Source organism: Nelumbo lutea, chromosome 5 (assembly GCF_056320005.1).
Source record: "Nelumbo lutea isolate HS-2025 chromosome 5, American lotus-T2T, whole genome shotgun sequence".
Lineage (NCBI taxonomy): Eukaryota > Viridiplantae > Streptophyta > Magnoliopsida > Proteales > Nelumbonaceae > Nelumbo > Nelumbo lutea.
The window spans coordinates 53,214,680-53,227,026 of record NC_142688.1 but is presented as its reverse complement, the minus strand read 5'-3'; the positions used below and the strand labels follow the sequence as shown (position 1 = coordinate 53,227,026).

Sequence of the window (12,347 nt, the reverse complement as noted above, 5' to 3'; positions counted from 1 at the left end):
TTTACAATTTGGTTAGGTCCAACACAAAGCTTTTCTATAGAAGTACTAATTTGGTCAGATATGGCTTGGCCACCGATCCTGTTGGTTTATGTAATTCTGTGTTTTGCAGGCCCCTATGTCTGGTCCTCTTCTATTGCATTCTTACAGGGGAATACATAGTCCATCATACAAAAATTTCTCCAAACTCAACTCATCTCCTCACAAGGAAGAAACAATTAAGGACTTATCTATACATCAATTTTTTTTTTTTTCAATTTTTATAGATTGAGATTTTTTTTGGTATTAAGGTAGTAAAATATATATTAAAATAAAGAAAGGAAAAAGAAAGGAAAAAGAAAGGGGATATATTTAAGGGTGTCAATGGACCAGTTTTGAATTGGACCTCATTCAAACCAAAATCAATTTGGACGGACCAACAAGACATATTGAATTGGACCAATCCAGACTTCATGGTCCAAAGTATTTATTGGATTGGATTGGACCTTGTCCATTCATAATGAATTTATATTGGATTGAGCCAATAGTTGGTTCATTGATAGAAGATAAAAATATAGGTGTCAATTGACCAGGTTTGGATTAGAATTAATCTAAACTATTACAAATTTGAACAGATTTGTTGGCCCGGACATTAAATTGACCGGTCCAAAATATTTGTTGGATTGGATTGGACATGGTCCATTTGCAATGGACTCACATTGGACTGAATCAGATTGGATCAAACCCAGTCCAATGGACTCACAAAAACCCAGCTCAAGGTCACAAGAGGAGAAGCTAAAACAACCCAGCAGAAGCAGGAATCCCACCAACAGAAATAAAAGACCACCATAATGCAACTGAAATGAACGCATAAGCAAAATCAAACAAAAGAAACCCTCCAAATCCACCAACTAAGACCAAGAAAATATTACTTAACCAGCACACGACCTTGACCACCAGTATTTTGACCTCGACCAACTCTGCCCCTATACCTAATATCATTGTTTTAAAAGGCTATTGAGGTGAGGCTAGAAATTAAAGGATTGGCTTTAAGTTGTTTGAGGCTTATGCCTTTAGGCTTTGGTCTCATACTGTCCAAAGCATGAGCCTCAAGAATTTGGCTTGCTAATGTTGATTATGAAGATTTACATAAGGGCAAAACAGAAATTTAAGGCAAAAAAAAAAACTTTGTTTTATATTGGAAAATTACACAAATAAATAAATATAAAAATAATAAATAAATGCATATAAATATGTGTGAAAATAGCTTGTTTTATTGTTTATGTTCTTTAATATTCACACTTTGTTCTTACTTCTTACTCTTTTGCCCATCTATCCCATGGTTGATAACTTATTTTTTATAAAGCACATGCATCACATAGGTGGTTATTCTTCACTGATGCATAGATGTGCAAGAAATAAAACAAGAATGCTGCTCTTAAAACACTGTTGGTTCATATCCTTGAGCTGAATAATTGGATTTACATGGTATTTAGATTTTAGGAGAAAAACCATATATTTGATAATCTTCAATGTCTAATATATTAAACAAGACATATAAAATCTTAATTTTATGTTTTTTCATGACTTTTTGTTTATAGATTATATTTTTTTCTAAAGGCTTAAGCCTCAAAATGCCTTGGAGTCTTACCTCATTTCAAACCAGCATCCAAATAAAAATCCTAACAAAAACAGTATTTTCATCAACATCCAACACACTTTCATCATCAACAGCACTGGAGGTTTCAACGAGTGAGTCTTCCCCTCTACAAAGTCAAAAGGTAACCTTATTTATAATATAATAAAAGATTATTAAATAGTAATAACATTTTATTCTATTAATAAAACATGTACTTTTATCTTCTGGCTAACTATTGGTGTGTGAAAATGGAATGCGGCCAAATCATTTCCTAACCCAAACCCAAACCCAAACCCAAACCCAAACCGTAGATGATGCTTCCATATTTTGCCAATATTTGTACCAAGGTAAGGCAAATGACTGTTGAATGATTCATCCCAAGCTGATTTCCATTTAGGATTATATTGATTTGGGCACATTTCCATGCATTAATTCCTATTTTTTATCATTATAAACAATTGCATCTTTCTCTTTTTCTTTTTTTTTTTTTTTTTTCAACTGGGGGTGTGCTGATTTATAAAAATTGGGATGTGTCCATATCACTCCCCATCCTTTTTCTCTTTCCTGAGAAAGGAAGAAAAGTATTAGAAGACAAGAGTTAGGTGGAAAATAATGAGAAGAATAAAGATGGAGAATATCTACAGAAGATTTGTTGGATTTCAGAATGAAATTGAGGCAGAGGACAAATCATGTAAGACATAGGTTTATTCAACTTTCTCCCTAACGATTTGTCAACTTCAAATAGCAGCTTTTGAACTTGGAACCCTCCCAAGTCACACGCAACCATTATTCCATTAATCCTCAAACTACCCAAAAAAGTAGTGGAAGAGCTCTCTTGAGTCTTGACCCGGCCAATGGCCCCAAGACGCAATAAGAAGCTACAAGATGCCTTCTCTTTCCAAATTCTCAGTTCGAAGGAATAAAAACAAACTCATTATTCCTTTCCTTCTCGTTCTTCGTTCGTTTCCCATGTACATGAATTGTTTTCATACCATCCTCTTCTATTTCCCATCTTCAGTCTATCTCCCTACAAAACGTAGTCTCTCTTTCTTTCTCCCAGGAAAGGATGCAAGAAATAGATGAGAAGGAGCTTTTGAACCTTCGGCTTTCCGTTGCAGAAGATTCTGGTGGTGAGAGGAAGCGACAGAGAAGAGATGATTCAAACTCTTTGCATCCATGTGAAGGCTATGAAGGGAGGATTTTTAGACTGCTTCACAAGAGGGAGCAAATGTTAAGATTAGACCCCAGGAAGGAAAAGATGGTGGATGATGATGGAAAGGGTCTTCATTTGATCCATCTGTTGATCGTATCTGTCACTGCAGTTGATGAGAACAACCTTAACTCCGCCATAGAGAACTTGGTTGAATTATACAGAGTTGCATCCTTGACTGGTAATTCGATGCAGCGGCTTGCGGCTTATTTTGCAGATGGTTTGGCTGCCAGACACCTAACCCAGAGATCTCCCTTGTTTGACATGATCATGGAGGAACCCACAGCAGAAGAACAGTTCTTGGCCTTCACAGAACTCTATCGAGTCTCTCCTTATTACCAATTTGCTCATTTCACCGCAAACCAGGCAATAATTGAGGCCTTCGAAAAGGAGGAAAAGCACAACAACAGAAGTTTGCATGTAATCGACTTCGACATCTCCAATGGGTTCCAATGGCCTTCTCTAATTCAATCCCTTTCGGAAAAGGCAACCAGTGATAATCAAATCTCTCTTCGCATTACAGGGTATGGTAGAAGCTTGGAGGAAGTGATGGAAACTGAGACCAGATTAGTGAACTTCTCAAAGGGTTGTCACAATTTAAAATTTGAATTCCAAGGGTTGCTGAGAGGTTCTAAATCCATTCATCCGAGGAAAGGAGATGGAACAGTTGCAGTGAACTTGGTGTTTTATTTGCACACCTTAGGCAATTCTTTACAGATTTCTGATACGTTGAAGTTGGCTTATTCCCTAGATCCTTCTGTTGTAATCTTGGTGGAACAAGAAGGTAGCCGAAGCCCTCGAAACTTCTTGTCAAGATTTGTAGATTCTATACACTATTTTGCCGCCATGTTTGATTCTTTGGAAGATTGTCTCCCAAGAGACAGTGCCGAGAGGTTGAGCATTGAGAAGAATCATTTGGGTAAGGAGATAAAGAAAATGATTAGCTATGAGAAGGATGATGAGCACAACCAGAGGTATGAGAGGTTAGAAACATGGAAAGGAAGGATGGAGAGTCATGGGTTTAAGGGAATTAACCTAAGCTCAAAGTCATTGATTCAGGCGAAGCTTCTTTTGAAAATTAGGAGCAACTGTTCTCTTCTTGAGGTAGGTGGAGGTGGTGGGTTCAGAATTTTTGAGAGAGATGAGGGAAGGGCTCTTTCTCTTGGGTGGCAGGATAGGTACCTAATAACAGCCTCAGCATGGAAAATTTAAATGATAGATGACCTTCTAACACATTTATCATTTTTCTTGGTAATATTGACAGTACTTTCTCTGCATCAACTACTTTACCATGTTCACATAACCACCATTAAGTAGAATTTCTGTACAATTAATTTTGAGATTAAAATCTTTTGATTTTTCTACAGGAATTAATCTTTCCAATATCAAATCTACTCTTTCTCTCAATAGGTTCAATGTGTTTTAGACTAGAATGAACATTTCTTCTGCTTTGTAACCATTGTTTGGAGGTTGCCATTGTGTAACAAAATTAATTCTGTGGAGAAAATGATCTTCCTAGTAGTCTCAATTTTTGGGTTGTTATTAACATTAAAATCAAGTCAAAGCCAAACAAATTGCAATTCAAATGTAGACGTTTATGCAAATAAACAAACAAATTTAAAAGTAGGTTACAGCTCTAGTTCTAAAGATCACTTCAAATCATGGAGAAGCTCTTTTAAAGGCTGTAACATGTTTAAGTTGATTGTGTTTATTTCTCATTTCGGATGCCAATGAATCCATGATGGGTCATCAGTCATCATAAAATTCTATATTCCTTTTGTGGCGCAGGAATCTCTTACCTTTTCTAAAGAGATCTTCAATTTTCCTTGGGGACAAAAGTTGCAAGTTGGTTGTGGGCGGCCATCAGATTCTTTATTGATATGGGCCAGAATTTATAGAAATTAATGGCGCGGAGTTGGGGGCCCACTTGTTGAAGCTTGGGCTTGGGTTCTATAATTCATTTAGAAGGGCCCATGTTAGGTTATGGATCCTCCTGGGTGTCTTTTCAGTTTTCACTCCTTTTCTTTTATTTCTGCATTGTAATTTCAGCTACCCCTTCTTCATTGGGATTATTATATCAATCAGTTGATCGATTGTTGGCCCAAGTTTTCTCCCAATTCTTCAAGGACACACTTTGCTACCAACAAGACCTTATTCTCATAGGTTGATTTTATGACCTAACTAAAAAAAGCCATATTTTTTCCCAGTGGTTAGTTATTCTTCTCCATAGATAGATTTTTATTTTATTTTATTTTATAATAATTTTCCTTTCTTCACAAGTCACAAGCATGCCCCTCACCGATCTGATGCGTGCTTTTGCAAAAGTTGCCATGAGACCATGAACGTTCCAACCATTCGAACAAAATGGAAGGCCCGTTCTGACAAAAAAAGCCAAAAACAGTTGGACAGTTCGAACGGTTTGATCACATGGGTCAGCAATTTGTCGACCAAATCATTGGTTTTTGGCCAAAAGATGGTTCTGGGGTAAAATGAAACCAATCAGGTGATCGGTTCTTAGTTTTTCCAGTCTGGTCCGGTTTTGAAAACCATGCCTTCTCATTTGTTCTACGAATGTCATCCAATCTTACAAGGTTTTTAAAACTGGACCGAACAGCGAACCGTTCTGGGGACCGGTTTCTGGGTGGTAGAACCGCCCGACCATTCGATTTGAACGGACGGTCCATTCTGACTTAAAAAATAAAAAATATAAACAATAAAAAAAGGCCAAAAACCATTATCTAGGTCAACAGTTCAATGATTCAACCATCCGGATCAACGGGTTACTAACCAAATCAATGGTTTTTGGCCAAAAATGGTTTTAGGGTGAAACAGAACTGACTACTGACCGGTTCCCAGGTTTTTGGTCCGATCATCCTGTCTTATCCGGTTTTGAAAACCATGTTTTATAGTATCATGTCAACTCCCAAGATGCTATGATGGACAATGTTGATGATTACACGTGTAATTGAAATTCGGTATGCCACATTGCCACCACACTTTTTTTTTTCTTTTTTCAATTTTGCTAAAAAAACCATACTTAATTTTAGTGTACAACTTCGAAAGTATATACCACTACAAATAATATTTAGGTTTTCTCACTACCAACCACAATGGAGACATTTCTAGTTTGGTGGTAGAAGCAAGACAACAAAGCTAGATAAAAGCCCTTTTTTTTATAGGTTAAGGTTACTATAGGGGAACCTACTTTCGAAAGTGATTCTTCAACTATGATACTTGTGGTACACCAATGCACTTGTGATATTAATTGGTAGAACAGTTTGCTAGAGGTAGTTCCAAGCATCTTTAAATTCACTGCATGGTTTATTAATCGCCGTTGATCTGGGCAGTTGGACCATTCGGCTCGGGAACCGTTTAGGAAACTGGTTCATTTTACCCTAAACCCAGTCTTTGATAAAAAACTGTTGAATCAATCAATGATCTGTTGACCCGAATGGTCGAACTGTCAACCCGTTCAACAGTTTTTGGTCATTTTTATTTTTAATTTTTTTTGTCAGAACCGACCGTCCATTCAAACCGGACGGTCGAACCATCGACCCAGAAACCGGTGGTCAGAGCGGTTCCATTTTTGGATCATTTTTTAAAACCATGTTCATAGGTTCAGATAAGGGAGTTGATAAATTGGAAGATAGCTAATCTGGCTTCTAGTACCCAAAATAAAATCCTTTTTTGATAGAGAAGCTTTCCTCAACCCTTCCCAACAAACCACTTCATCCCATATGTGTAGGATTTATGATGGATGTATATGTTTTGGAATGCATAAATTGTACTGTGACAAATTTTTTAATGATATTATGTACCTGGTATACTTGGAAATTGGTTTATCATTTGAAACTATTTTGAATTCCTTTTAAGTATTACAGTACAATTCAAACAATAAGATTGTAAAAGCTGGAAGGAAGCGAGATGGTTTCTTCTCCTACTAATGTCAATTCTTTGTCAAACTTAGCCACGAAAGAAAAAATGTGCTTAATGTGGCATGATATTTGGGAAGATTGATGCTAAATAGAAGTTCTACTCTAGAAAGCCTTGTCCCAAATACATGGGGTCAACTATATGAATCCTATTCTAACCATTCTGTGTTGTTTAGTCTAATATCCAATGTAAAGAAAGATGAAAGTGATTTTTTGTGTTCTTTTTTGCAATACATTTCCTCAGCTCCTTTCCTTTCCCTATTTTGCCCCCTTTCAATTATTTTTCTTCTGGATTGATCTAATGAGAGAGGCAATATAACAAGAAGAAGATCATTCCAAGAGGGCTAGAAATTATTTTTATTTTTCTTTAGTTTCTTTTTTCATTGGTTCAATCTTCTCTGTAATGCTTTTCAACTTTACACATCTTTATGTATTATATTTTCTTAAACTCAGGATTTAATATTCATTTGCTTGATAGATTCTAATTTACTTTCGATTTAAAAAATTCACCCTAAAAGATGAAAGGTTAAACAATAAGAAAAATATTGGGCCTGTTTGACACGTCTTTTTGGGAAGATCTTCTGGTAGCTATGACAATTAAGCTTTTGCATGAAGATTTGAGCAGTCCGAAGCATGTTTGGCAGGCATATGTCTTTCCGCACGAGAATAAACTGCAAAAGACGCAAAAAGTTTCATTTGAAGCTTCCCGAAATCAGCCCAAAATGGGCTTTTCACATCTTTTCGGCATTCCGACTTTTGGTGGCTAGACCTTCCATGAGCCAAACAGAAATAGACCAAAAATCGGTCTGCATGGCTTGTAAGCAGCTGAAAGACCGCGCGGAAAGACACAACAAACAAGCCCCATACTTATTCTATATGTAGACAATGGAACTATCGTTTAAAGTTCAATCACTAGCTTTTTACTTTCAGTCATTTTTCTTATTTGTCTGCACCCTTGCCTCCTATTTGTTATTTGGCTCATTTTATCCATTTGACATTTCATTCTGGGCTATAAAATTTGCCTCGGTGGTGAAGCTAGTAAATACAATAAATAAATTATATTAGAAAATAACATAATTTTCTCACAGAAAATCCTGAATCATGGATCCAAGTATGATTTCAAATATTTATGACAATGCGATATCAAATAGTTAGCATATTTAACTCCTCAGATTCTTGGTAAATTACAGAAATCTTCACAATTTTTAACAACAGAAAACAATGTTATATTCTCATAGGTTTTTCTTTTTTTATTCTTTTTATTTAGGCTATGTTTGAAGGAAAAAGTAGGGAAAGGAAGGCAAAAGTAGTGAAACCTTTACAAACTTTGTATAGATTTCCCTACCTTTCCCTATTTTTCCTTCAAACCAAACACAACATTAAGGAAAAATTGCTAAAATGAGGTTTATAAGAAAGTGAATCAAATGAAATAAGGCAATGTAAGTTATTTGAGCAAATATTTCTCCGCCAAAATTGCCCCACAACAGGTCATGGGTCAGGTAGATCCAATAGGTCCCAATTGTTATGTTTACTCCTTGAGTTCTTTGTGGCGATCCACTTCATGAATCTTCTCCGAATTAATTTGAGAGAAACCCAAAGGCAAAATTTCATAGTGGTTTGTGAAGGAAGTATAGGGTTTGGGCTGCTCTGAACTGAATACGAAGAGTTATGTATTTTTCAAGGTTCTCTTTTGTATACTTAGTCTTTGTCTTGTGAGAAAAGAGTGAGACGTTGGGTGTATTTGGGGTTTAGGGTTTTTCTGTGAGTGAGGTTGTACAACTCTATATTTCTTTTCTATTGCTGACTACATAATGGATTTCTGCTGCGCCTTTGTTCGTGGACATAGGCTATAAGCTAAACCACGTAAATTTGTGTATTCTCTTTGCTTGCTTCTCTTTATTTATGTTTTTCTTTCATATTGAATGCCATTCGAATATGTTTTTCTCGTGTTTTCCCCAACATCAACTGAACAAATCCAATTATATCGGGTCTGATTTGCATTATGCATCCTAATTCTAATTGAGTATGGATTGGTTCGGGTTGTTGCCAACAGATTTTCATTTTATAAGTCCAAAGGCAAATTCATTCACTAATGTTACTTATAGTAATTGAAGTTAGGAATTCAGACATTGACGACCATGCCTGTGTTTCTAAAATGAAATAGACTCAAATTGTGCAACACTTTGAGCTACACGATTACTACTCAAGGGGAGTAACAAAGTAACAAACCAAGTGGAAATGTTTGTTAGGATACTTGGGCACATTTATTTATTGGGTTAGAACTAGGTCTACCCTGACATAGGCCCAACCCAACCCATTGAAAGCACTAGCTCACAACTTTATTAAAAACTCATCTACTAAAAAGACAAACCAATAAATCATTAAGACCCTCTATAATTTTGGATTGTCCTTGCACTTTTCCCCTGTACTATTTTTTGACACTTTAGCACTTTTTAAAGAGTGAGCACTCTCTTTGAGGTGTGTGACTAATGGTACTTGGGTTGGGTTGGGTTGGGAATTTGTTAAATTTTTAATAGGTTGAACCCTAACATAAACCCAATGTGGTTGAAATTCATGAATTGGGCAACCTGACCTATATCCCTAGTTATGACACGTAGCTCCCTATACTATTTTTTGCAACACTTCACCCCTTTAAGTTCATATAATGTCCATCCATTGAGGGTGTACATGGTGAATAAGAAATCACCTAATTTGTATAGAGAACTAGGAAATTTTCCATGGGGCTAATTTTGTACTTTTATTTTTCCTTTGTTGTATAACTATTCTTTGTTCTCTTTCTTTTGTACATTAAGGGTAGATTTGTCCTTTTATCTTTTAATATAGATATAACTTTTAGGGTGTCGGCTGTCACAAGGTGTCACACCCACCATTCGGTTGTGCCCTCTCTCTCTCTCTCTTGATTTTCGATCTAACTCTGACATGGTATCAGAGCAGGTCACAATTTGATATGCAAGTAACTTCTTCATAACCCCTTTCTTCTCTGCTATCTAGAGTACTCCCTAACAATATTTGGGAGGCTCTCAAGTTCTCTTGAATCCCCTTTTTGAGGCTGCATTTAATCAGAATTCGACACTCTTTTCCTGGATTGTTGTGCCATCAGATTTCTCGTTTGTGCTAGATCTCCCTCTAGAAGCATCGGATCAGGTTAAAACTTTAGATCTAGTGTTGCCCAGAGCAGATCTACTGATTCTAATTGGTTTGGTTTGAATTGGATTTGATTTACAAGGTTTTTGATCCACTTCTGAGTTTGGCAGACCCTTACAGTTTCGTTTTCTAGACATCGGTTGAAGGGTACTTTTTTTTTTTTTTTCTGTTTTGAACCCTACTTCCTGTGGTTTTCTTGCTCTTGTGATTCATGGCATCAGAAAGGATGGAAATTCTCTCCATTAAGTTTAATGGTACGGACTATGCACTTTAGAAATTCAATTTCCAATTTCACGTGGAGGCGAAAGGTCTCTAGGGATATCTGGATGGATCTGTAGTTAAACCTGATGATTTAGACATCAAGGGTCTTAATTAGTGGAAAATTGATAATGCGAAAATTGCATCATAGATCTTAGGATCGGTTGAAGATAACATTGCAATTCCTATGAGAGGATACATGACTACCTATGAGATGTATGGGTATCTCGAGAGAGTATATTAGCAATCAAACACCTCAAGATAGTACCAAATAGAGGTTGATATCTTCTCCTATTATCAAGGAGAAAGAAAGGTCCATGAGTATTATGCTGGGTTTATTAACCTTTGGACCGAACATGAGTTTGTACACATGGGAAATGATTCATCAGAATGTTCCGTGAAGTATATGAAGGAACATTTTAATAGAAGGAAGATTATGCACTTCCTAATGCATCTCAGACCTAAATTCGAAGTTATTAGATCTAATATCCTGAGTCGAGGAACACTTCCTGACTTGGATACTATTCTTGGGGAAATTCTTAGGGCTGAAACCAGATTTGCCACACAGACTACTCTAGATGGAAGAAAGGAGTCCAACATTGATACTGTCTTCCTGGAAATAAAACTGAAAGGGAAGAATGACTTCTCTAAAATACAGTACTATGAGTGTAAGGAGTTCGTACATGTTGTTTCCCATTGCAATAAAAAGAATACATGCATCTATTGTAAGCAGGTCGACCATATTATTACTGAATGCCCCACTCGGCCTCAGAAAAGTAGTGGATCAAATTAGAAGAAAGGAAGCTACAAGGCTTATCAGACGGGTGTAGATGGATCAGTTGTAGTATCCTCCATTACTTTTATGGTTGGCCAAAATGACACTTCAGGTGGCATGTCTGAAGAACAAATTCGACAACTCATGTCCTCTGTCATCTCTTTAGCCTTCTTTGCTATGGGTTTGTCTGGTAAGTCTTCTACCTATTGTCCTTCACCGAACCATCTATGATACATTGACTTAGGAGCCTCTAACCATATGACAGGGGCCACTCTTGGTCAGTGTTACAAACCCCATCTTCCCAATAAATACATTGTTACTGCTAATGGTGAAAAATTAGATATACTTGGATGTGATGATTTGTATTTATCTACTTCTAAGTCATCTCCATTTCATTTGTCTAAAACCTTATTTGTACATAAGCTTGCCACCAATTTAATTTTTGTTGGCCAACTTGTAGAGGAAGGTAACAATGTCTCATTTACTTCTGATGGATGTTTAATACAAGACTGACAAACTAGGGAGGTGAAGGGGAAGGAGCGTAGACTGGGAAGACTTTTTGCTTTGGAATTTGAGAAGAATAAAACTGTGCCTGCTTCTACTTCATGTTTGATTTCTACTACCTCTAGTTTTGAATCTTTTAATTGTAATAATGATTGGCATTTGTGGCATAAGCACCTATGCCATCATTTCTCTAAGAAACTTGATCAGTTGTTTGCTTCTGGTAGTTTACCTGTTTCTAATGTTTACTTTAAGAATGTGAATAAAGATTGCATCACTTGTAGCTTATGTAGGAGTCATATTTTGCCTTTTCCTTCTCATTCTGATCATGCAAAGGTTCCTTTTTATTTAATACGTAGTGATGTTTAGTCATCTCCACTTGTCTCACGGTTGAGATATAAGTACTTTGTAAACTTTATTGATGACTGCACTCGTTTCACTTGGGCTTATTTTCTTCGAAAGAAATCTGAAGTGTACACCGTATTTAAACACTTTCATACCTATGTTACTACCCAATTAGGGTTTTAAAACAACATGGAATTCAACCCCAAAAGTCTTGTCCAGGCACCCCACAACGAAACGGGGTTATAGAAAGGAAAAATGGGCATATCTTGAGTGTAGCCAGAACTCTCCTACAGGATTCTCATGTATCCCCTTGGTTTTGGGTGGAGGCGGCCAACACTGTAGTGTATCTCATAAATCGTTTTCCATCATATGTTTTGAATAACTCCTCTCCATTTCAATTTCTCTTTCACAAACCCCAGGATCTATCCATGCTCAAGGTGTTTGGTTGTACTTTCTTTGTCCACCTTCCACCTCATGAACGCACAAAGTTAACTACACAAGCAACTTTGTGTGCCTTTATGGGGTACAATTCTGAACATAAAGGGT

At 36.6% G+C, this 12,347-nt stretch overlaps 1 protein-coding gene across 1 annotated transcript; it reads left to right on the top strand.

The window, feature by feature from the left end:
- Window positions 1-2,485: 2,485 nt before the first annotated feature.
- LOC148852437 (GRAS family protein RAM1-like) lies at window positions 2,486-4,325 on the top strand. The gene has a single exon (XM_088947597.1). It carries the CDS (start codon window positions 2,682-2,684, stop codon window positions 4,035-4,037), a length of 1,356 nt encoding a protein of 451 aa, XP_088803723.1. The 5' UTR covers window positions 2,486-2,681; the 3' UTR covers window positions 4,038-4,325.
- Window positions 4,326-12,347: the final 8,022 nt, after the last annotated feature.